Genomic DNA, 26636 nt, shown 5'->3' on the forward strand with positions numbered 1-26636 from the left:
ACACATATTCTACTGGAGCCTGGCTGTCTGGAGACTTCAAAGCCTGCTAGGTAGATACAAACTTTTACCACCCTGTCACTGAGGGGGGGTCTTCCTGGGTCTTTTGATTCTTCCCAGGGCTAACAGCTGAGCTAATCTCCATATCATAGGAGATTGCCTATGGCTGTGTAGTTGGATTTGACACCTTTCCAGATGCTGGGCATCTGAGAAGGATCTCTCTGTGAGAAGGGAGGGAGGGTGACATCAGGAGGGCTGACTGACATGACTGAATATCATAATTTATCGTCATCTCTTCGGATGCCCCTCACAGCGCGGAGTTAAATTTTGCCACTCAAACATAGTCTATGATGTTCCCTGGGTCACATGGAGTGTCTGTGCAAAATTTCGTGATTGTAAATGCAACGGTGCAGATTCATTTAGCAGACATACACACACACACACACACATACACTCAGCTTTATATATTAGATTTATACCTACATTTTGTTTTGTTTGTTTTGTTTTTGCTTTTTTATTCACATAATATAGTATGATATAATATTAAATATAATTAAAATTATATATCACAGCTATTGCACAACGTTGTATTCACATTGGCATAAGCCTATTCTCCTTATGAAAATATAATCCTTGTTTTATAATGTATGTAGAGCAGATACACAATATGATGGCATCATATATCATGGCAGGTGATGTCATTGGAAGAAGGGTGGTGGGTAGTGTGTTTCCTTTGTATAATCTGTGTCATTTCATTGTAATTGTTAGATATTTTTGGTTGAAAATACCTCTGTGATAAATATGTCCTGTAACCTTCCTATGCCGCCCTTCTTATTTTGCTGGCAGCACATTGTCTACTTTTGCAGTAGCATTTGTAATGTGAATTTGACAGATTCAGTGTGTATTTTGCTGGTTTGGTGCAGAAAAAAGTACATAAAAGTGAGCTCCTTTTTTATCAGACTTGTAAAAGAATATGTTCTCATGCAGAGTACATCGGAAGGGATCTTCTGATGTGTTCCCAACTAGCAAAACTAAGGGTCATCTGCCAAGGTTTCCTGCTTTTTAGAATGTCTTGCCCATTTATTTTCATTCTCACTCTGGTAAAATAGAGCTGGTGCCAGTGGATGATCCAGAATTCTAGGCTATGCCCATCTGAGAATTTTTCAGATCAAAACACTGGGCCCCATCCAGCAGTTCTGCTCATGGAAGATAGTGGCGCTGACTAGAGATGAGCGGATTTTCCATCATCTTAAATTGCAGATGCCATTTTTCTTCATAGAATTAGTGAACTTTACCTCTTTGCTGACATCTTATACCCTCTATTTTAAGATTTGCACATTTTAATTTAATTTTTTTTGTTGTGTTTTATACAAATTAACATGAGGGAGGATAGATCTATTCTCATTTCTGGGTTAAATCATTCTGTAATACTGTATTCGAAAACATTACTTTCTAATCTAAGCTTCCCTGAACATGATGTTTTTTTCTTTCTTTGAATGATTCATTTAGGCTCTGCAACTCGCAAACCAGATCCTGAACCTGAAAAACAGTCAGATCACACAGTGAAAATTGCTGGAGTCATTGCAGGAATACTTCTCTTTGTTATCATCTTCCTGGGCATTGTCTTGGTGATGAAGAAAAGGTGGGTGGTTTGCTAATCTATTCATATGTTGTTACATTATGTGTTCACAACGAATGAAGCAATGAAGCTCGGACAAAAGTAGTGATGCCTATTAAATTATTATAATATTTTAATAAATTAAAATCTTACATGCACTACTTATTTGTGTGTGTATGTCTATATATATGTATATATATATATATATATATATATATATACACACTACCTTTTATATATATATATATATATATATATATATATATATATATATACAGTACAAACCAAAAGTTTGGACACACCTTTTCATTCAAAGAGTTTTCTTTATTTTCATGACTCTGAAAATTGTAGATTCACATTGAAGGCATCAAAACTATGAATTAACACATGTGGAATGAAATGCTTAACAAAAAATATGATGTCTTATATTTTAGGTTCTTCAAAGTAGCCACCTTTTGCTTTGATTACTGCTTTGCACACTCTTGGCATTCTCTTGAAGAAGTCCCCAGAGATGCTTAGCAATTGTTGGCCCTTTTGCCTTCACTCTGTGGTCCAGCTCACCCCAAACCATCTCGATTGGGTTCAGGTCTGGTGACTGTGGAGGCCAGGTCATCTGGCGTAGCACCCCATCACTCTCCTTCTTAGTCAAATAGCCCTTATATAGCCTGGAGGTGTGTTTGGGGTCATTGTCCTGTTCAAAAATAAATGATGGTCCAACTAAACGCACACCGGATGGACTGGCATGCCACTGCAAGATGCTGTGGTAGCCATGCTGGTTCTGTATGCCTTCAATTTTGAATAAATTACCAACAGTGTCACCAGCTATGCACCCCCACACCATCACACCTCCTCCTCCATGCTTCACGATGGGAACCAGGCATGTAGAGTCCATCCGTTCACCTTTTCTGCATCGCACAAAGACATGGTGGCTGAATCCAAAGATCTCAAATTTGGACCCATCAGACCAAAGCACAGATTTCCACTGGTCTAATGTCCATTCCTTGTGTTCTTTAGCCCAAACAAGTTTCTTCTGCTTGTTGCCTGTCCTTAGCAGTAGTTTTATAGCAGCTATTTTACCATGAAGGCCTGCTGCAGAAAGTCTCCTCTTAACAGTTGTTCTAGAGATGTGTCTGATGCTTAAACTCTGTGTGGCATTGACCTGGTCTCTAATCTGAGCTGCTGTTAACCTGCGATTTCTGAGGCTGGTGACTCGAATAAACTTTTCCTCTGCAGCAGAGGAGACTCTTGGTCTTCCTTTCCTGGGGCGGTCCTCATGTGAGCCAGTTTCTTTGTAGCATTTGATATCTTTTGCCACTGCACTTGGGGACACTTTCAAAGTTTTCCCAACTTTTCGGACTGACTTACCTTCATTTCTTAAAGTAATGATGGCCACTCGTTTTTCTTTACTTAGCTGCTTTTTTCTTGCCATAATACAAATTCTAACAGTCTATTCAGTAGGACTATCAGCTGTGTATCCACCAGACTTCTGCACATCATAACTGATGGTCCCAACCCCATTTATACGGCAAGAAATCCCACTTATTAAACCTGACAGGGAACACCTGTGAAGTGAAAAACATTTCCGGTGACTACCTCTTGAAGCTCATCAAAAGAATGCCAAGAGTAGTGTGCAAAGCAGTAATCAAAGCAAAAGTTGGCTACTTTGAAGAACCTAGAATATAAGACATATTTTCAGTTGTTTCACCCTTTTTTGTTAAGTATTTCATTCCACATGTGTTAATTCATAGTCTTGATGCCTTCAATGTGAATCTACAGTTTTCAGAGTCATGAAAATAAAGAAAACTCTCTGAATGAGAAGGTGTGTCCAAACTTTTGGTCTGTACTGTTATATATATATATATATATATATATATATATATAGTGAATGACTGTTGCAGTCCAGTGAAAACTTACTTTATTTATCTATATTTAGTGCAACAATTTAGTCTTCTTATTGAAATGTTGCACTGAATATGGGTAAAAAATAACATTCAACCGGCGTGCTGCAGCTCCATACAATTTGCAGACACCCACCATTGTCTGTTACTTCCACCTCAAATTGGTTGTGAGTATCCTCCTGCTATTTAGGCCTCCAACAGTACAATAGACCTGTTATTTAAACTTGCATCTTGAATTAACCTGACCCAGTCTACACTTCAAAGCTGAGAATGAAGCTGCAGAAGATCATAGCTTAAAGTGAGTCTAATACTCAATATAGAATAATTTAATTTTAAAAACGAATAAGTTTTGTTACATACATTAATTAAAAATTCCTTACTGTTCCCTCTGTATTTCAACTACGTCTGTTTTTTTTGCCCACTTCCCATGATATTCCATTTGAGTTGGTCAGCCTCCCAGCAAACACTCAGATTCTGAAACGGGAACATAAGAGGGTGGGCATAACAGCTGTGGGGCGTGACTGAGGCACCGACCCCATGATGATGTCCCATTTCAGGACAGGAAAAGAAGCCGGGTTGATTGAAAGCAGCCTCAGCCCCCTGACGAGGTTTAGAATCCTAAGTACATGTTGGGAAACTCAAATGGAACATCATCGGAAGTGGGAAAAAATAAAGAGTCAAAGAAATTTAAGGTACAGAGGAATTTGTAGTGAATATTTAATTGATGTATATTACAAAGATAGTTAGTTTTTTAAATGACAATTATATTTTGGGTATTAGGTTCTCTGTTAGGATTCAGACAACCCCGTTAATGTATCTGTTGAAGTTACTAGTGTGAAAACTGTAATAGTTCAAGATATTTTTGTTTATGGTTATCACATAAAAATATATTTACAAATGATGTTTATATTATAAATTTAGTTTCAATAATGTTCTTTTTTATTATACCATTAAATTACACTATAAAAACGTATCTCTACTGATCTGCATCCGATCCCCTAGTTCAAGTATGTATCCTCCCAACCCAGCCAAAGGCTGGAATCATCTTCCATAACTTCCATAACTGGGGTGGACATACTGTCCTTTTACTCCAATGTACCTATTTAAAGGGAATCGGTCATGTTGAAAAAGGGACAGTATCTGATCTGCAGGAAGAGCTGATAACATTGATGTGCATTTTTGGAAAAAATTTCAGTAAAACTTGCATTCTATTTATTGAAATACCTGGTGTTTGTATGGATATGAGTCCAGTGGGTGGTCCTACTCAGTGATTGATAGTTTTCCTATTTGTGTGTGTGAAGATAGCAGCCTCTTGTCAGCTGCAGCCTTTATTTTTCATCAGACATGCACTGATGGAATATTGATGAGCTGCAGCTGATGAGTAGCCTCTCATTGACTGCAGCAGATAAGTGATGCAACAATGTTGTGTCACTGCCGGGAACAACAGCACCAATTTGGCTGTAACGACGCCGCTTAAAAGATAATATTATTTGCTTTTCTTTTAATTTGGCTCCTGAATTGATTAAGCTGGGTTTGTCTGGTTGTGGACAACAACTCCTATAATTACTTGCATGGTGACAGCTGCAGTACCATTCATGGTTCCTACACAGCCACTTCAGATGCATTACAGACTTTTTGCTTGATAGGGAAGTCGAGAACTGAGTCATCACCAATCTGATATCGATGGCCCATCCTAAAGATAGGTAATGTTAAAGTCTTTAGAAACATCTACTTGTAGATTTTTTTATTGTATACTACAATTGCTGTGTTATCACTGTCAATGGGAATGCATTGAGAAAATATATTCAATTTGGCTCAAGAGATTTCCTAGAGTTTTTAAATTAATACAAGCTTGGTGTGTAGAGTATTTTGGAAAAGTTGTAGTTACTTTTATACTTTGCAAAATAACATGATAACAGTTTGGAAATTTTGTGCAAACCATTCACTGAGGATTTTATTACTCTATATATAAAGCGGTCTATTCATTAAAGCAATTTCACCAGAATTCTGGAGAAAACTGTGAAAAGACATGAACTTTTGGTGCAATTTCACACCAGTTTTTCCCAGCTACAACAAAATGGTGAATCTGGAGCATGACGGGGAATGACGCCACTGCTCATATGAGTTATGATGAGCTGTGGCGTTTCTTACACTAGAAATTAGTCAGGCACTGGTGTAAAATTTCTGGAGTGGCACATAGAGGTGCACATCAGGCTCTCCTAATTCATGAAGAGGTGTGCATCTCTTCATGAATCAGGAGCGTCTGATCCACCATGCCACTCATCAAAACTAAGCATACATCACACAAAAAGACAGCTCACTGTACCACCATCATGTCTTTCTGCTCCTTGATCCACATGGATAGGCCTGGGTCTGGGCCATATAGAGAGTGCAACAAGAGAGGGAAGGTTTCCAGCGATGAAAAGGAAGCCAGTGGTGAGATGTAAAAAAATCAAGTTTTTATATCCAGTACAAAAAAACATAGACAGCTGTGTCCAAGCATGAAGAAGGTACCAACGCATTTCGGCACTGTAAATAGCTATGCTTTAGTCATTAAAGGTCGAGTCACACAATGACTTACCAGCGATCCCGACAACGATATGACCTGATAAGGATCGCTGGTAAGTCGCTAGGAGGTCGCTCGTGAGATGTCACACAGACAGACCTTACCAACGACGTAGTAATGATCAGCGACCTGTATAACGATCTCGGTGGGCGTTGGGACCGTGTTAGGAGGTCGTTGGTAGGTGTCAAACACAGCGATGCGTCCTGCCCAGCAGGACATTGCCTTTGAAGAAAATGGTCCAGACGATTCAGCAACGACTAGCGATCTCACAGCAGGGGCCTGATCGCTGGAAGGTGTCACACATAACGAGATCGCTGGTGAGATCGTTGCTGAGTCACAGAAACTGTGACTCAGCAACGATCTCGTTAGCGATCTTGTTGTGTGTGACGGGGCCTTAAGGCATAGCTATTTGCACTGCTGCATTGGTTTTTGGGGTGCACCCTGTACCTTATCAATGCTTGGACACTGGTTTCTTTGTTTTTTTGTATTGAATATAAAAGCTTGAATTTTTTACGTCTCACCATTGGCTTCCTTTCCATTGCTGGAATCTTTCTCTTGCTGCACTCATGAATACTGGCGTGAAAATCGCTGGACTTCATGAATCGGGGCCTATGTGTAACATTGGCTGAATGTGGATAACAAGTCATGAGATAATAGGATTTACTTAATTTCTGTTATTTTATGACAGTGTGAACAATTTCTCATATTAGGGTGATCACGTACTCTGCATCTTGCTGCTTGTATCTAAACCTGTCCACTGCAAAGCCTAGTGGTCCCACAATGGTTTCAAAATCATGGCCACAATTGCATTTTGTGCCTCTTCTTTTCTTTTTTTCCTTGCTGCTTCTTTTGGGGTAGCAATATTCAAATAAAAAGCCACGCTGTCTCATAAACGGTGGCACCAAGGTCTGTATTGACACCACTTTAAATATTTCCTTCCTACTCAATAAAAATAAATATTTCCATTTTTAAACTTCTTTTAAACTGGACCTTGGATTAGATAGAACTCGAATTTCCATTATATATATATCAAGTACTTTGTCATTTTATCGCTGAGGTGACTGAGATTTTGCACAAAAGTATTGAATACAAAGCATCTAATCGGATTCATGCCATCTGCTTATGACAAATTGTCCAGATAAACAATACTTTCAACGACTACAACTTCCCTTGTACCTAGCATTGTTATAAAGCGATTCCAATTAGACTATTTAAAAATACCTTAAGAAGAATATGTTCCTTTTTGTGTGTTTTGCCTTGAGCTCAATGATGAATTTCCTCTCCACGTTATGTGCTTTTTCATCAGTTTTTTATAGCTATTTATCTCAATAGCTGCATTTGTGGAATTAAATGTAGCTCCATTCTCCCCGACTGGTTATTTTGTTAAATTATATTTACTGTAAATTCTTAAATGAACGCCTTCCCTTCCACATACACGTGTGCTAATTATAACAGTAGCTAATTACTGCTGCTCTTACCTACAGATACCCTCCTCTCTGCAGCTTTTTATTAAGTAAAGGCAGCATTTATGAAAATTATGCAGAAAACAGAAATGCAGTGTATTTGTGTCCTAATTTAGACAGGATAAATCTACAGCATTAACTGACTGAAATCCATCATAGTGGCACACATTGTTTGCTCATTTTGGTGCATCATCTGTCACGGATGTGTCTGGACCTTCAGGTGCTGCTGCTGGGACCAGGTGCAGAAGGACTCGGCGATCGTCCAGACATTAATGGATGCTGTCCCTTTAAGGGCTTGATTTAGGTTTTTTCTGTTTCCTTGCCAGGTTGGAGGAGCTTTTCCTCCAGCTGGTAATTAAGGGCCTTTATAATGTGGGGCCTCTCACTCCTCCAGTGCAGGTTATATTCTTCACTTGGAAAAGTTGCTTGCTCTGGTGTGCTTGTTGCTTCAGACTACTGTTGCTGTATATTCTGAAGATTCCCTCTCAAGACAAGTTGTTGTTTTTCCTTTTTCCCCTTTTTGCTGTTTGTTTTTGTGTTTGTTTTTCCCTCCGTGGACGGGTAGTGGTGAGATTTAGTCCTAGGGTCTGGCTAGGAGACAGTGGCACGTTGGCGGGCCACACCTCCTAACCCTTATAGGTACCTGTGATTTGAGGGCAAGCGCAGGGCCCCCCAGTGTCAGTGTCAGCGCAGGAGCACCTTTTTCCCTCCCCCTCTTTGTGTTTCAGCCTCCCTTATTCCCAGGAGTCCACTTGCGGATGTCTCTCCCCACACCCAGTGTGACATTATCTTGACATATTAGACATGTTTTTTCCACCTCTTGTTGGCTTACTATATATCTCTATTATGCACATAAAACTAGGGGTATGCTCTTTATGAATGTGGGTCGTTTTAAGAATTCTCTTCCCATGCTCCTATTTTAAGACAGTTTTGAAATCTATTAAGAAAGGTTCAAAAAGTGTCTTGGTTTTGACTTAAGCCAAGCACCACATTTTTGGGTGCAATATGTGCCTGGAGTTAGGAAATTGCATTATTAGATATCCTCAATGTACTTATCGCATCCATGGTCCAATCATCAATTAAAGAAGTGATGATGTAGTCAAATTAAAATCTTTGTGGTTTAGAGATTATTCTATTTTATGACCTTAAACCCCAATGCTTCACAAATTATAACCTTTAAAACGTAACCATTGTTTTAATTTTTATTTCATAAATCAATAGTACACATGAGAATAAGCAACTTTGTAATATATCTTATCAGAGAAATCTGCTTCTTTCTCAGCCAGAATTGATCAAATGTTTTCAAAATTCTCAATTATTTTTGTAAAAATTGGAATTCAGTGAAGACTTTCTCATTACTGAGATAGGAGATGAGAGCTGTTACTGAGGCGATTCTATGAAGATAGAAGAGAGAATAGAGGTTGGAGCTCTGCCCCTAACTCCTCCCTCTGACTCTATCTCCATCTAGCTCCTCTGTATTCCTATAGCTCTCTGCCTTTAGCTCCTCTCTCTGCCCCTAGTACCTTTTTCTGCCTCTAGCTCCTCTCTCTGCCTCTAGCTGCTCTCTCTGCCTCTAGTTCCTCTCTCTGCCTCTAGCTCCTCTCTCTGTCTATAGCTCCTCTCTCTGCCTCTAGTTCCTTTCTCTGCCTCTAGCTCCTCTCTCTACCTCTAGCTCCTCTTTGCCTCTAGCTCCTCTCTCTGCCTCTAGTTCCTTTCTCTGCCTCTAGCTCCTTTCTCTGCCTCCAGCTCCTCTCTGCCACTAGCTCATCTCTCTCTCTGCCTCTAGCTCCTCTATCTGCCTCTAGCTCCTCTCTCTACCTCTAGCTCCTCTCTGCCTCTAGCTCCTCTCTCTGCCTCTAGTTCCTTTCTCTGCCTCTAGCTCCTCTCTCTGCCTCTAGCTCATCTCTGCCTCTAACTCCTCTCTCTGCCTCTAGCTCCTCTCTCTGCCTCTAGCTCATCTCTCTGCCTCTAGTTCCTTTCTCTGCCTCTAGTTCCTTTCTTTGCCTCTAGTTCCTTTCTCTGCCTCTAGCTCCTCTCTCTGCCTCTAGCTCCTCTCTCTCTCTGCCTCTAGCTCCTCTCTCTGCCTCTAGCTCCACACACTTTCTAGCTCCTCACTCTGCTTCTAGTTCCTTTCTCTGCCTCTAGCTCCTCTCTCTGCCTTTAGCTCCTCTCTCTCTGCCTCTAGCTGCTGTCTCTCTGCCTCTAGCTCCACCCTCTTTCTAGCTCCTCCCTCTTCATCTAGCTCCTCCCTCTGCCTCTAGCTTCTCCCTCCTCTCATCGTCATAGAATCTCATCAGTAATAGCTGCCATTTCCTCTCAGTAATGGGAAAGTCTTCACTGAATACAGATTTTACCTCAGAATTGAGAATTTTGATAATGACTGATCAATTCTGGCAGAGAAAGAAGAAAATGTCTATTGCAAAGTTGCTTATTTTACTATTGATTCATGAAATAAAAATTAAAATGACAGTTACACTTTAAATTCTTGCTAAGTTTCACTGGCTGTACCAACCTCTCTTGTTTAGACACATCACTCAATTATAAATATTTTAGAATGCTGGGTTCATGAGTCAACATTTAAGATGCTAATTAAAAAAATTGTCATAGATTAACTAGTGATGAAGCCCTTACATTACCAACTTCTTGCTGATCAGGTCCAATAAGAAAATACTTACACTTTAGATTTAAACAGGTTTAATTTATTCTAATTAACATATTTTTTCTCTATTATTGAAACTAAACAGTGATGACAGGAAGCCAATGGAGAAAAATTAAGTTTTGTAAGTTTCTAGGCAAAATAGACAACCCCTTTGTTTCCATGTTTCGGGGCCATATGAGTAGTCGTGGGCGGACACGGATTGTAAAAGTCAGGGTCTGTGAGGGCTCAAAAGTACCCGATCATCAGCCCTGGACCCAGAGTTCTTTGGGAACTCCAGGTAACAATCCAAGTCCAGCAACTCGGGAAATTAAAAAAAAATATAAGGGAAAAATAAAGAAAAAAAAAGGGGGAAAGCAGGTGCGTTATACTTACCGAGTCTCTCACGTGGCTGTACACTGCTTCTGGGCCGCTCATACTGCTTCATGCACGCACATGCGCTGCTTCCAGCACCCACCGGCGGTCCCCGCATCTCTGATTGAAAGCAGTCAGATGCAGGGTGGGGACATGTCTGACTGAAACCAATCAGAGATGCTGTCTGTGTGTCTATATTGATGTATAAATAAATTAAAAATTGACGTTTGGTCCCCCCATATTATGATACCCAGCACAGATAAAGTATACAGGCTGCAGTCCCCAGACGTGTTCTTATTTTGGCTGTGTATAAAAAAAAAAAAATATTTTTTTAAAAACGGCGTGCAATCCCCCCAATTTTGATACTTAGCCATGATAAAGCTGACAGCTGGGGGCTGGAATTCTAAGGCTGGGGAGAAGCATGCTTATTGGCTCCCCCAGCCTAAAAATAGCAGTCTGCAGCCACACAGGATTGTTACATCTATTAGATGCGACAATCCCGGAACTTTACCCAGCTCATCCCAATTGTCCTGGTGCAGTGGCAGTAGTTTTAATAAGGGCTTAATAACAGCTCAGGACTGCCACTAAGTCCTAACTTAGTAATGGATAGCGTTTATGAGACCCCCCATTACTAATCTGTATGTGAATATAAATAAACACAAACACTGAAAAAATGTAAAAAAATCCTCAATTTGAAATAAAATACAAAACGAACCGATCCTCTTTCACCCCTTTATTATCACCAGAAACACCCAGGTCCGATGCAATCCACATGAAGTCCCATAATGATTACAGCTCTACTGCATTACTGAAGGTACAGCATGGGTATATAGACCAATGACCGCCCACTGTGAGCTTCAGGCAGAGACTGAGCCGCAGTGATGAGTGGTGACGTCAGTCAGGTTATTTGCGGTCACAGCTGGGGTTCCCACAGTCCTCCACCTGTGACCGCAGGTAACCTGACCTCAGGTACCTTATTGAACTGAGTGAATGCACCTCAGGTGAGGTAACAGATTTCACAGACCTGCATCTCCTTACCGAAAACCACATTTTTTTTTACCAAAAGATGCAGATTTGGTGCTGAATATTCTAATCCATATTCCTGCACCTAATCTATAGCTCCTGGCGAAAAGAATGCATCAAAACTCCATGCGGTTTTGATGCAATTTTTTTGCAAGGAGGTGCACATTGGATGCAGGAATATGTTGTAAAACATTTAGCATCAAATCTGCTTCTCTTGGCCAAAAAATGCACGATAATGGTTTTAATCATTTGATAATTGTGAATTTAGCGGTCACATATGAAACCCAGTCATGTGGATGATGATGGGGGAAGGGGGCCTCAGAAGGCCTCCGGCTGCTATAACAAACCATCAGCAGTCCATGATCATATTGTGGGGTCAATGGATAAGCAAATCGGCACACCAGTGGGAACACACCAGTTAAATTGGAGCAAGCTCCAATTGGTAATGTTAGAAGCAGGTGCTGTCTGTATAACATAACCGGCTCCCAATATTGATGGAGTGGGCTCAGCTTCTAAGCGGCTCTGACATCTGCCATACGTTTGCTGTAGTCCTTCCCAACATGGATTTTTGTGCAGAATGTATGCACTCTGAGCATATGAGCTCATAGTTATGCAGTTGTCCAGAGATGAATACATTCACATGGTTACTGAATGCATGAGAAAAAAAGTCCTTACCATTTTAATTACTTGCACTTAATGTCATTGTATAATTTTTTCTAAATACTGATTTAATCTTACCAAGGTTGACTTACCATTAATTCAGTGCATATGACTTGTAAATCATATTTAGTCACACTTTAATTAAATTCATATTAAACAAAAATAATGAGATCAAATCAATGTATCGACCACAAACATCCCATTCTTGTGATTATACTCGACAAGCCTCCCAAATAAAATGGTTCTAGGAAATCCCAACTGCATTTGATGCTTGAAAATAGATATTGCTTCTAGAATGTATATCTCAAACCTTCCCAGAGAAACCAGATAAGACAGAAAATTCAATGAATGCCGATATTGCAAAGAGATGAACATAATATGTAGCCAAAGGCAAGGTACGCAGGTCAAATTCCTCAGCATACTATAATAAGAAAATAGAAAAAAAAATTAAAACACAAACCACCTCCAACTTCTTCTAAACTTATCATTGGTTGCTGTTATATAGTAATTGCAGCTTTTTACAATTAGGCTGAAAATTAAAGCAACAATCATGTGACAAAATACTGTAACACAGTATATGCATAATTAAAGTACATCCTATTTATATCAAAACTTTATTGAGAACTCTTCTTGTTGCTTATTGTCTCTGCTTCTACTTCCGGTAAGTATAATTTTTTACAGATATAGGGGCCGATTCATCCAAGTGTTTACCAATGAAAACTGGTGTAAAACACTTTGGTAAAAAATTTTTGAGACTTTTCAATCTGAAGTTCCGCAAATTTTTTTGTGACTTTTAACTTTTTTCAGTACTGGCCAGCCTCGCCGACATGGGTGGAGCATGGGTGGGATGGGTTCTTTTGATGCCCTCCTTTCAAATCATGAAGTGTTATGATGTACCTCTCACCATAAATGTTACTCCAATCTCTGACCGAAGTTATATTTCTGGTGAGGCATACGGAGGTGCACATCATTGAGAAGATGCGCTGAATTCATTAAATGGCATACAGCTCTTAATGAGTTCAGCACATCCTAATCCACAATACCCTTTCATTAAGACTTTCTGTGCAATGCCAGTCTTAATGGATCGGCCCAGTCATGTCTTTCACTAGTGATGAGCGAGCACTACCATGCTCAAGTGCTCAATGCTCGTAACGAGTAGTTGGATACTCGGATGGGCGCGACTCGAGTACCTGAGTATAATGAAAGTCAATAAGTAACTCATGTATTTTTCCGGAAGATTTCTCGAAACATGCTTGAGTTCCCGTTTTACTTCCACTATACTCGTGTACATGAGTCGCGCTCATCCAAGCATCCAACTACTCATTACGAGTGCCAGGCACCCGAGCATTGTAGTGCTCGCTCATCACTATCACAGATGCTATTGTCCCTGCTCCTCTTATCTATCCTTTCCTCTCTCTGCGTATCATCCTCTTAGGTTGTACATTAAATTTAATGAAATGGCCAATTGATGGTGGCCTGAGGGAGTAAATTTCCAAAAATTATCTAAACTACCAGAAATATTTAATTTGATTCAGCACTGGAGCAAAAAGGCATTGCTTTCAAACATCTGAAATGGTATTGTCATATCCACACTGGGGCAGCATCAGTGAAAGGGCTCAGAGTTTGCCCAGCCATGTGGGCTTCCCTATAATGCCCAGCATCTATGACATCACATCCCAGTTTATAAATAGGATTTTCATACCTTGTACCGTGAAGGTCAGTAAACCACTGGGTTATTGGAGATCAGTGGAGTACATTATGGTGCAGGATTGTTAGCATTTACAGCAATGTTGGATTCCATCTCAAGATTCACCAGGTAAGCGGAGTAAACAAATCCTTTCTCCCTTCTTTTCGGTCCCCCACCCTCCCTTTCCTTCCCAGTACTGAAATCCATGCAAATTTATTATTTACCACAAATCAATTTTTTGAGTAAAATTCAGTGAAGTGGGTGAATTAAAATGTTATCCCCTTCGCTATCTTTTCTACGATTTCCCGTTTTTGTGCTCTTATTTTTTCTTCCCTTTCTCCCATAACTTTTTTATTTTTCCGTCCCCATAGCTGTATGAGGGATTGTTTTTTGCGGGACTACCAGTACTTTTGAATGACACCATTCATTTGATGTGATGCACTGGAAAGCAGGAGAAAAATGGCAAGTGCATTGAAATTACATAAAAATATGCAGTTCCACAATAGGTTGTTTTTTCAATTTTTTTTAGCTATTGTTTTTATTGATACTATTTTGGGATGGATATGAGGTTTTGATTGCCTCTTATTGTATTTTATTGCAATGTTACGGCAACCAAAAAGATGTAATTTTGACATTTTGATTTTTTTCTCATTACACTGTTTACTGATCAGATTAATTTATTTATTACCAAATATGTGTATTTTTTTCAATTGTTTTATTTTTAATGGGGCAAAAGGGGGTGATTTGAAGTTTCGTGTTTTTAAATTTTTTTCATATTTTTAGAAACTTACTTTTTACTGTATTTATTAGTCCCTGTAGGGTACTTGAAGCTGCAATCATCCGATCGCTTAAATCAGCCATCATGTGCAGCAAAAGATTCCTTTGAGCCCACATCAAAGGAGCTTTTATTTTATTAATAGTGTAATTAATTCCCTACAATTCTTAAAAACATATATTGCAAGGTATGGGAAGTTCAAACTACCAAGTATACATTGTTATAGGATAGGTAATATATATGAATGAAATTTGAGTAGAGATTGATGTGTGGCATGTTTGTATATACTTCATTAAAATCAATCAGCTACTAGACATCACACTGTCGGTAAAAAAATAAAAAAACTATAGCCTTCAAAATTTGAACTGCATAAAAACTTTATTTTGTAAAAAAGCATTTTTAACGTGATAGCAGCTAAACCTAAAACAACTATATAAATCTGGTATCGCTATAATTGTACTGACCCGAGGAATAAAGCCATCTTATTACTTATACCACAAGGTTAATGGCTTTAAAAAATAAATAAAGCCAATTCTTCAATTGCTGATTTTTTCATTCTGGTTACCAAACATCGCAGTATAGCTCGGCTCACGTTTATCCTGCTCTCTACACTGAGCACTTGCAATGTATACTACGTGAAAATCTCTGAAAATAAGTGATTCAGACAAAATTCCCAATGGAAAATTCACTTTAATGAGGCAGAGGGAGTCACTTTGAACTCCCGTCCAGTATACGATACAGCGGTGTCCATCTTTTAAGTGTCTTTTTAGGCAGGCACGAAAGTGTGGTCAACAACAGTTTTCTTCCTCTTTGAAAAGGACACCACTAAATAGAGGCCATACGGAGTCCTGAGACACTCTGCTGCCTTGTTATAGTGAATGGATCCGTCGGGGGTTTCACTCGAATCATGTATTTCAGAGATGTAGAAGGAAACTCTAATGTAGGTGCTCAACAAAAGGCACCATATAAATGGGAACTGATCCAAAATATTCTGTTCCCAAATTGCTACCAATAGCATTCAACTCAACCCACGAAAAAAATAAGTCCCCACTCAGGTCCGTCACCTGTTAACAGAAATATAGGGGGCATCCATGTCACTGAAGCTCAAGGGCTCTGTTAAAACGCTATCTCTCAAATCAAAAGAAATACAGCAAAATCTGCGCTCCCAAATTCAAATGCCCCCCCTCTCTTCTGGTTATCACAATGTGCCTAACCACAGTGAACAACCACATGTTTTGCATTGTTGTAGTGGAAAAAGCAAATGATGATTGTGTCATTCACCACCCCCAATAATTTTCTAAATAATCTCCAAGAAGAACTAAAGGATTAGGTGTTGTAATTCAAACTGCAGGATCTTTGTCTCCCAAACATTGTCTGTTTGGAGAAGAGTCATGTGGCCCCATACACATTAGATGGTCGTATGACTTAAACCTTATGTGTAGTCTGCAATATTTCAGGCTAAGTACATTGGTCTCTGTCTATACAAACAACTTTGTCATTGTGTTTACCTGAATGGCCCCATAACAATCCCAATATCTAATATCAGTTTCTAAAACATCAGTTCTTTAAATTTATATTACAGAGTTAGGATTAAGTGGAACCTATAACCAGGGTTTTCCCATATAAGCTGCGGCCACCACCAGTGAGCCCTTATATACAGCAATCTAGAATATTGTATATAAAAGCCCAAGCCACTCCGTATGAGATAAAAAAAACACCTTTTATTATGCTCACCTGGGGCGCGTTTGGGTCCAATGGGAGTCGCTGGTCTCTGATCTGGCACCTTTTCTATCCTGTTTAGTCGCCATCCTCCTTCCCAGCTCCATGTGCATGATGAGGCCACACAGAGGCCACCATTGCGCTCCTGCACAAGTGCACTGTGATTTGCACTGCTTAAAGCTGATCAAAGTATTCTAGTGCGCATGTGCGGGCGTAATTTACCTTTTCCTGCACCTGTGCATTACAGTACTGTGCACTGTCCTCAGCAGGGTGTATCAAAGTGCACATGTGCAGGAGCGCAATGGTGGCCTCTGTATGGATGACATAGGATTGTGTAATCCATACTGAGCTGAGAAGGAAGAGAGGAGGTGCCAGACCGAGACCAGCGATGCCCATTGGACCTGATTATTTTTTTTTTACGTTATACAGAGCGGCTTGGGCTCTTATATACAGTATTCTAGAATGCTGTATATAAGAGCTTACTGGTGGTGCAACTTATAGGGGAAATACCGGGTGACACGTTCCCTTTAAAGGAAATCTTTCACCAGATTTTTGCTATGTAATCTGAGAGCAGCATAATGTAGAGAAGGAAACCCAGCTGTGTCACTTAATTGACTGCTTGGTGCAGTTTTGCTAAAATTATTCTTCTTTCTGCTGTAGATCTAGCAGCACTCCGAATACTGAACTGTGCATCACCCCATATCACTGAATGACCGCTTTCTGTGTAAACTGTACATTGGCAGAAAGTGGCTAGTCAGTGGTGGGTGTGGGGTTATACAAAACAGGAGGACTACATGGCACAAGACATTGTCACCTAGTGATAGTCTCCTGCTGATAAAACACAAATTTTATTGAAACTCCAACAACCAGCTTTTTAAGTGTCACATCACTTGCATTAAGGTATCTGCCTCTACATCATGCTGTTCGGATTAGATAGTAAAAATCTGCTGACACATTGCCTGTAAGGGTTTTTCATCCTATGTAACCAGATCCTTTAGACTTCAGAAGGGGATGAACTTCTAAACCGTAACTATTTGTATAGTGAATGTATGCTAATATGTTCAGTCACTGACTCCGATGTGCTGCATGCTGTGTCTGTGATGTAATTTGCTTCTGGAATCTCATTCATGTCATCTGATCTGTTCTCGTTCATCCAGATTTTTCATACATTAATATCTGGCTTTTCTTTCCTTCCATTTCATCTTTTTCCACTGCCTATATCCTTGCTTCATCATGGCAGAAGAAGCTATAACTCCTACACATATTACCTGTAAGTAAATTTTTGTGCATAAGTAGTGTCATGCTTTCTGCCATGTTTTTAACCATGCATGAATATTGAATGTCAGCTCGATATTATAACATTCATTTTCACCCATGTAACATCATTTGCTATGTTGATGGAAAAGTTGATAAAATCAGTAATTAGATATGTTGGCATAAAGATGTCCAACATTTCAAGATTGCTTGGTAGCTACGTATTCTTCCCTTGTTCCCCAAGGTATATGGTCCCAGCTGCTGCTGTCTTCTTGACCTGAGTTTTATCACATATGTGATTAACCTGCCATAAAAATACTCCATTAAAAACCCATTTGGTTATGAAATGTGATGGCGTTTGCCATCTATTTTGAAGTGGAGCATTCACCATTCCCGAGATCGGAACTGTCTGCAGTGGGACATTAGATTTAGATTTTTATCTCCAGTTTGGGATGAGACTGCACCCCAATAAGAAAGATGGCCGAAGCCGCCCCTGTTAATCCTATGAAATAATTTCACATAACCTGCGATCTGAATATCGTCTTGTATCTTTGCCATCGCTATAGCCCCAGATTGGGTAAATAAAATGTGATATGAGCAGAATTGCTCCTTTTAAAACCAAATTCAAGTATTTAGGTTATATGGCTGAGAAAACTAATTACCAGCTGCACATTGCAGATACCCATTTGTTCCACACAATAAATATAACAGCAGCATGTTTGTGCGCTTACTGTATTCTCTTATTGTTCAAGCTGATGAATTCGACTTTATAAACTCTAAATTGCATTGCAGAATCTGAATGGGGATGATGTTTTGAGATAATGCCTTAAGTTTTCCAATTTTATATTCCAGGCTTTTTGAGCCCATTCCTCTATACTAGACCCTTATGTATAGAGTATAGTTCGTAGTTTTAATTCTTTAATTATTAAATATTACTTCTCTGGAATATACAAGAAGATTTTACCATCTACAATGAATCAATTTCCCATATTGTTATTTCTTTCATCACTCTCTTAAGGTGCCCATACATCTAAGATAACCAATGGCTCGTTCTTGCTATCTTTCCGACTTCTTCATTCAGATGAATGCGTTTTTCGGCCAAGCATTTATATGTTTTCAATTTAGAGAGCGCAGATAGCCACTGCCAGAAATCTCAGGCACTGGCTTATCTGCAAAGAAGAGCAGCAAGGCCCTTATCCACATTAAACGGTCAGTTGGACCAATCAAAAATAGCAGATTCAGCCGACTCTACCCTAATGTCTTTTAAAGGTCCATTACACATATGAGATAGCTACCAGTTGTGTCTGCACCCCTCTTTCTCCACATTGTGTGTTGTATATAGATGACATTTACAAACTGATACCAATATATACATGATGGGCAAGAGTAGTCTCAAGTTTAGTTTATGCCATGGCAAGTGCCAAAGGGTAATTGAGTCATTGCTGACTTTTTACTCACGGAATATTCACTCAAGAAAATGTGGAACCTAACTGTTATACTACTTAGAGGAGTAATCCCATCTCCAAGATCTTATCCTAATATGTAGTATGTGTAATTATAAGAATTTTAGCAAACACCTCCAGTTAGAAGTATAGTATAGTTTTCCTGATTGACTATGTTGCTTACCTCATGTTCAGGGCATTGCAGGACCTTAGGTATCCATGGTTACGACCACGCATATAATCAGTTAGTTACTAGTGGTCGTAACCATGGATACCTAAGGTCCTGCAATGCCTTGAATATGAGATAAGCAACATAGTGAATCAGGAAAACTATACTTCATTTATAATTGGAGGTCTATCCTAATATTATTATTATTACACCTACTACATATTGGGATAGGATCTTGGAGATGGGAATACCCCTGTTAGGTTTGAAACGCGTAAGGAACACTGTATGTATCTGCATATCTGACCAACCAATGTTTTTTTAATAGTATGAATATATATTTTGGATGAGTTGGCTCTTTTAAAGAGTACCCATCACCAGTCTTTGGATGCCCTTTTTATTTAAGAAAACAATGGGTAGCCACAGACCGAATAAGACCTGTTACCAGAAATACTGCCAAGTGTCTCTATTAGACCTCTAAACTAAATTCAGGTCTGAACTTCCAGGTAGTGGGAACTAGCATGCAGATCTTTCATGACCCCTCTAACAGTGAAAGTGCAAGATCTCACTCTTTGCACTTAGCCAGTGTTGCTAAATCGTTAAGTGCTCTAGTGATGGATGCTACTAATCAGTAACTTCTCAGTAACGAATGTAGCAGCGCTGTTTTAGTTCAAAACGTGAGACCTTGTAATATATGCAGTCTCTTAGCTTTCACACTTAAGGGTGCTTTAAACGCTGCAACATCACTAGCGATCTCGTTAGCGATGTCACACGCCAGATCGCAGATACGATCTACCGAGATCGCACATAGGTCGGTTTTTATTGTTCCGGTCGCATGTGCGATCTCGGCAGATTGCATCTGTGATCTGGCGTGTTACATCGCTTACGAGATCGCTAGTGATGTGTAAAGCACCCTTTAGAGTGGTCATGGAGGGTTGTGGGATCCAGATCCCCATGCCTGGGTCCCTCACCCTGGAGCTTTGGACCTGTCTTCTGCTAGAAAGTCAAGTCCTCTGCAGGGCTATTTGGGACACTTGATAGCATTTTAAGTAATCATCTGTCTGTGGCTGCCCATTGTTTTCTTGCATAAAAAGGGCAGCCACAGACTAGTGATAGGTACTTTCTAAGAAAGAAAGAGAATGTTCAGCATTCTGGGCAAAAATAAACCTCTATTTTGTATGAAACATTTCATTAAAGCAGTTATCTAACTTGGAGAACTCAGCTTCTTAAATTAAGACATTCCTCATTAATAGAGTGTAGTCCCCATTTCTGGGTTCTCATATTTTAGTCATAGTGGAAAGCTGGTGGAGAAAGCATATATCTCCCTGGAGGACCAGCCCTGCCCTGAATTAAATAGACAACCATTGATTTACATGGGAACTGTGTAAATGTGAAATACCCCAATTGTGGCACTACAGGGAAATTAATATCAAATCTGAAAATGTGCCTTGAGTCACGTTCTAGGGTATATGTTGTTGTGGCTGCTCTGCAGTCCTCCATGTTGTGAATATCTTTAATGCCCCTGTTTATATTTTTAAACAGTTTTAACTAATGAAAATCCAGTGAATGTGGTAGTTAACATATGACTGTCATGGTGACAATATTTTATATTTAAAAGGAACTTTATGGAAAGTTCATCTCTGAGAAAGGATTTTAGGTGGATTAAATAACTGGTTCTTTCACTTAACAAATTACAGAGCGTGCTTTAAAATATCCTCAGGTATTAATACAAATAAAATCTCTGATATTGGTCCCCCATGTTTAAGTTTGTATATTTAGTGTCTATACACTAAGGTTATTTGAAGAACATTTGCTGTAAATGGTGGAGGGCTGTAGGTACCACTTGCTGACTACTAGTTTCCATGTTACTATAGGGAGCTGCACATATAAAAGTGGTACAAACAGGATTTCAATGCACACTTTTCTATATACAGTACAGACCAAAAGTTTGGACACACCTTCTCATTCAAAGAGTTTTCTTTATTTTCAGGACTCTGAAAATTGTAGATTCACATTGAAGGCATCAAAACTATGAATTAAAACATGTGAAATGAAATACTTAAAAAAGTGTGAAACAACTGAAAATATGTCTTATATTCTAGGTTCTTCAAAGTAGCCACCTTTTGCTTTGATAACTACTTTGCACTCTCTTGGCATTCTCTTGATGAGCTTCAAGAGGTAGTCACCGAAAATGGTTTTCCAACAGTCTTGCAGGAGTTCCCAGAGATTCTTAGCACTTGTTGGCCCTTTTGCCTTTACTCTGCTATCCAGCTCACACCAAACCATCTCGATTGGGTTCAGGTCTGGTGACTGTGGAGACCAGGTCATCTGGCATAGCTCCCCATCACTCTCCTTCTTAGTCAAATAGCCCTTACACAGCCTGGAGATGTGTTTGGGGTCATTGTCCTGTTGAAAAATAAATGATGGTCCAACTAAACGCAAACCGGATGGAATAGCACGCCGCTGCAAGATGCTGTGGTAGCCATGCTGGTCCAGTATGCCTTCAATTTTGAATACATCCTTAACAGTGTCACCAGCAAAGCACCCCCACACCATCACACCTCCTCCTCCATGCTTCACGGTGGGAACCAGCCATGTAGAGTCCATCCGTTCACCTTTTCTACAAAGACACGGTGGTTAGATCCAAAGATCTCAAATTTGCACTTATCAGACCAAAGCACAGATTTCCACTAGTCTAATGTCCATTCCTTGTGTTCTTTAGCCCAAACAAGTCTCTTCTGCTTGTTGCCTTTCCTTAGCAGTGGTTTCCTAGCAGCTATTTTACCATCAAGGCCTGCTGCACAAAGTCTCCTCTTAACAGTTGTTCTAGAGATGAGGTGTGTCAAAACTTTTGTTCTGTAATGTGTGTGTGTGTGTGTGTGTGTGTGTGTATATATATATATATATATATATATATACAGTCAGGGCCAGAAATATTTGGACAGTGACACAAGTTTTGTTATTTTAGCTGTTTACAAAAACATGTTCAGAAATACAATTATATATAGAATATGGGCTGAAAGTGCACACTCCCAGCTGCAATATGAGAGTTTTCACATCCAAATCGGAGAAAGGGTTTAGGAATCATAGCTCTGTAATGCATAGCCTCCTCTTTTTCAAGGGACCAAAAGTAATTGGACAAGGGATTCTAAGGGCTGCAATTAACTCTGAAGGCTTCTCCCTCGTTAACCTGTAATCAATGAAGTAGTTAAAAGGTCTGGGGTTGATTACAGGTGTGCGGTTTTGCATTTGGAAGCTGTTGCTGTGACCAGACAACATGCGGTCTAAGGAACTCTCAATTGAGGTGAAGCAGAACATCCTGAAGCTGAAAAAAAAGAAAAAATCCATCAGAGAGATAGCAGACATGCTTGGAGTAGCAAAATCAACAGTCGGGTACATTCTGAGAAAAAAGGAATTGACTGGTGAGCTTGGGAACTCAAAAAGGCCTGGGCGTCCACGGATGACAACAGTGGTGGATGATCGCCGCATACTTTCTTTGGTGAAGAAGAACCCGTTCACAACATCAACTGAAGTCCAGAACACTCTCAGTGAAGTAGGTGTATCTGTCTCTAAGTCAACAGTAAAGAGAAGACTCCATGAAAGTAAATACAAAGGGTTCACATCTAGATGCAAACCATTCATCAATTCCAAAAATAGACAGGCCAGAGTTAAATTTGCTGAAAAACACCTCATGAAGCCAGCTCAGTTCTGGAAAAGTATTCTATGGACAGATGAGACAAAGATCAACCTGTACCAGAATGATGGGAAGAAAAAAGTTTGGAGAAGAAAGGGAACGGCACATGATCCAAGGCACACCACATCCTCTGTAAAACATGGTGGAGGCAACGTGATGGCATGGGCATGCATGGCTTTCATGGCACTGGGTCACTTGTGTTTATTGATGACTTAAGAGCAGACAAGAGTAGCCGGATGAATTCTGAAGTGTACAGGGATATACTTTCAGCCCAGATTCAGCCAAATGCCGCAAAGTTGATCGGACGGCGCTTCATAGTACAGATGGACAATGACCCCAAGCATACAGCCAAAGCTACCCAGGAGTTCATGAGTGCAAAAAAGTGGAACATTCTGCAATGGCCAAGTCAATCACCAGATCTTAACCCAATTGAGCATGCATTTCACTTGCTCAAATCCAGACTTAAGACGGAAAGACCCACAAACAAGCAAGACCTGAAGGCTGCGGCTGTAAAGGCCTGGCAAAGCATTAAGAAGGAGGAAACCCAGCGTTTGGTGATGTCCATGGGTTCCAGACTTAAGGCAGTGATTGCCTCCAAAGGATTCGCAACAAAATATTGAAAATAAAAATATTTTGTTTGGGTTTGGTTTATTTGTCCAATTACTTTTGACCTCCTAAAATGTGGAGTGTTTGTAAAGAAATGTGTACAATTCCTACAATTTCTATCAGATATTTTTGTTCAAACCTTCAAATTAAACGTTACAATCTGCACTTGAATTCTGTTGTAGAGGTTTCATTTCAAATCCAATGTGGTGGCATGCAGAGCTCAACTCGCGAAAATTGTGTCACTGTCCAAATATTTCTGGACCTAACTGTATATATATATATATATACACACGATGTGAATATATATATATATAATATGTGTGTGTGTGTGTGTATATATATATATATATATATATATATATATATTTTATGTCTATATATACAGTATATATATATATATATATATACATATAGACACAAAATGTAGAATAGTGTGCATTGAAATATATATATATATATTTTTTTATATATATATATATATATATATATATATATATGTACGTATATATATATTTATATAAAACAGTGTGCATTGACATCCTGTTTGTACACATAAATGTGCCATACATATATACATATGTACTATATATATATATATATATATATATGCAGTGCTTTGTATTACTTTAGTAATTTCATATGAATGCAGTAAAATTTCCTTTGATATAAGACTGATTTGAATAACAAGTACATTCCTGGAACAAATTGTGCTCGGAATCCAAGATTCCAGTGTGTGTATATATATATATATATATATATATATATATATATATAAATATATATATATATATATATATATATATATATATATATATATATGTATATATATATATATATGTGTGTGTGTTTGTATGTAAATAAGTAAAAAAAAATAACACAAAGAACAACAAAGATGACAAAATGAGTCAAAAATTGGTAGAAAAGTAAAGAGAACCCTTTTCATATCTGTAGCTTCCTGGTGTATATCCTAACGTCACCTATGTATGGTCAGCAATACCCTACACATGTAATGTAAATAGTCTTAAGGTATATATAGACTCCCACATTAAATAGGATAGAATTTAGATTGGCAGCCACCAATAAAACCTAGAGTGAAGTAACCCCACACAGAGGCCTTAATCTATACTTATATAGCATGACAACCAAACCTATAATGAACAGCGCACATTCTGAAGTTCTTAAGTGTTTGTAAACTGTATTTTATACTTCATAATAAAATCACACAAAAAAGATGGATGTTATAAAGACATCAGCTACTACAGAAACCAGTAATAAATATTCATTATATTATAGTGCATTCAAACACTTGTATTTATACATTTCTTTTTCCATTAGACTCCACTGTGAGCTAGAAACCATCAGTCTGTCCCAAAGTATGTTCAGCTATAGGATTAATGCCTTACATATAGTATAGTTTAATGACATAGGGTGGAAACACATCTATGCGAGTAAAATCGGTCCGACTGGGCTGAAAAAAACTCGGCTGATTTTAGTTCACGTTAGGTGCGAGTGCAACGCAAGTGCGATGCTTTTTGCTCGCGTGTGTGTCGCGTTTGCGATGCTAGTTTCATGCAACATCTTAATTAGATAAAAGCTATTACACATGTGTCATTTAATTAACCTATGGGAATGTGATGTCACATTCATCTGTTGAATATTTAATGAGCAAAGTTACTGCCACACTCGCAAATGTGAACGGTGGTGCGCTTGTGTGATGCTACTTTTAATCCCTTTCCATAGGAAATCATTGGGACAAATGGTGCGAGAAACTCGCAAAAAAGCAGCATGCTGCGATTTTTTTCTCGGTCCGATTTGGACTGAGAAAAAAATCGCAGATGAGAGCTGAATCATTCACTAACATGTGTCCGATTCCAATGCGAGTTTTTCTCGCATTGCTCTACTGCGAGAAACTCGCAAGTGAGAAGCAGCCCATACTCAAACAGCAGCCCTAGTTTCTACATTCATTCAGCAAAACTGAATGTAACTCTATTTCCTGATTTCTCAACCTCTAAAAATGAAGAAAAAAATAGAAAACAATAATGGCTTCCAAATGTCTTGTTTTGTATCCCATCTTTTATAGAATTTCCTTCCTACCTAAAGCTTGAATTTGATCCCAAACCCCGGGATTATATTATAATAGTTCTCTTCTTGAGGGTCTGTGAGTTATACACAGTCATACAATCGTTTTGATGAAAATACTTCCAGTTTATTTCTAAATCTGAGCGTCTGACTCCAGTTCAGAATAAATCACCCATTCACTCATTTCACCTGCCCATCGTGGAAAAGCATCATTTTGTAAGGAGAGAATTATGCGTCTGAATGATGTACTCTATTAGAAGGAGCTGGGAATCTGGCTTATAGATTTCTGTACCAATATCTCAGCAGCGACAAAGCACTTATATTACCAACTAATGTTCAGTGCTTAATGGAGTGAGAGGACTCATGACACACATAAAGAATGTCTGCACAAGGAGCCACACATAACCTTACAGAAACTCTTCTGAATCCTGAGGAGCGTTTTAGGAGATACATACACTCTGGTAAAACAATTTCGTCATAGATCATCAGATAACATATAAAAATGCCATCCACTCAGGAGGAATTAGACCAGAGAGACATTGTTATTTTAGCTGCCAGGTACCAGTGTAAGGAGCTGGAGTCGGTGCTACCTATAATACTATGACAACTTTACCACCTTTATGTGTCCGCTAGGCACATCCTTATGTCACACGCTTGCTTGATCTAAAGCGCATGATTACCTGGCATTAAACATGTTTATCTAGCAGTAGAGATGAGTGGAAACGTTGAAAACGTACTGCAAGTTCAGCCGGACTTTAGATAAAGTCTGTTCTGGACCCAGACGTGACCCGAACCTAATTGGAACTCAATAACTGGACAGTTCGGCTCTCTGCCCACATACAGCCAGCCATAAAGAGAGCGCTTCCGGGGGAGGGATGGCAAGTTGTTTTTTTTTTTTCATTTTATTTTTGTATATCAGTGCGAGCCGTTCAACCACTGCAAATGGCTCACACTGGGCCAAGAAACAAGTGTACCCGTG

At 39.1% G+C, this 26636-nt stretch overlaps 1 protein-coding gene across 7 annotated transcripts in view; it reads left to right on the forward strand.

Moving 5' to 3' along the window:
- PTPRM (protein tyrosine phosphatase receptor type M) overlaps positions 1-26636 on the forward strand; it is a 993494-nt gene that overhangs the window by 677139 nt on the left and 289719 nt on the right. For 4 of the 7 annotated variants that reach the window (XM_075314526.1, XM_075314527.1, XM_075314530.1 and 1 more), the window contains one exon: positions 1507-1639. In XM_075314526.1, coding sequence (XP_075170641.1) covers positions 1507-1639 — 133 coding nt within the window. Of the gene's footprint in view, positions 1-1506; positions 1640-17656; positions 17687-26636 lie in introns of all 7 variants that reach the window. The other 3 variants (XM_075314524.1, XM_075314525.1, XM_075314528.1) reach the window with 1 other exon arrangement.

Source organism: Anomaloglossus baeobatrachus, chromosome 6, assembly GCF_048569485.1.
Source record: "Anomaloglossus baeobatrachus isolate aAnoBae1 chromosome 6, aAnoBae1.hap1, whole genome shotgun sequence".
NCBI classification, from domain to species: Eukaryota; Metazoa; Chordata; class Amphibia; order Anura; family Aromobatidae; genus Anomaloglossus; species Anomaloglossus baeobatrachus.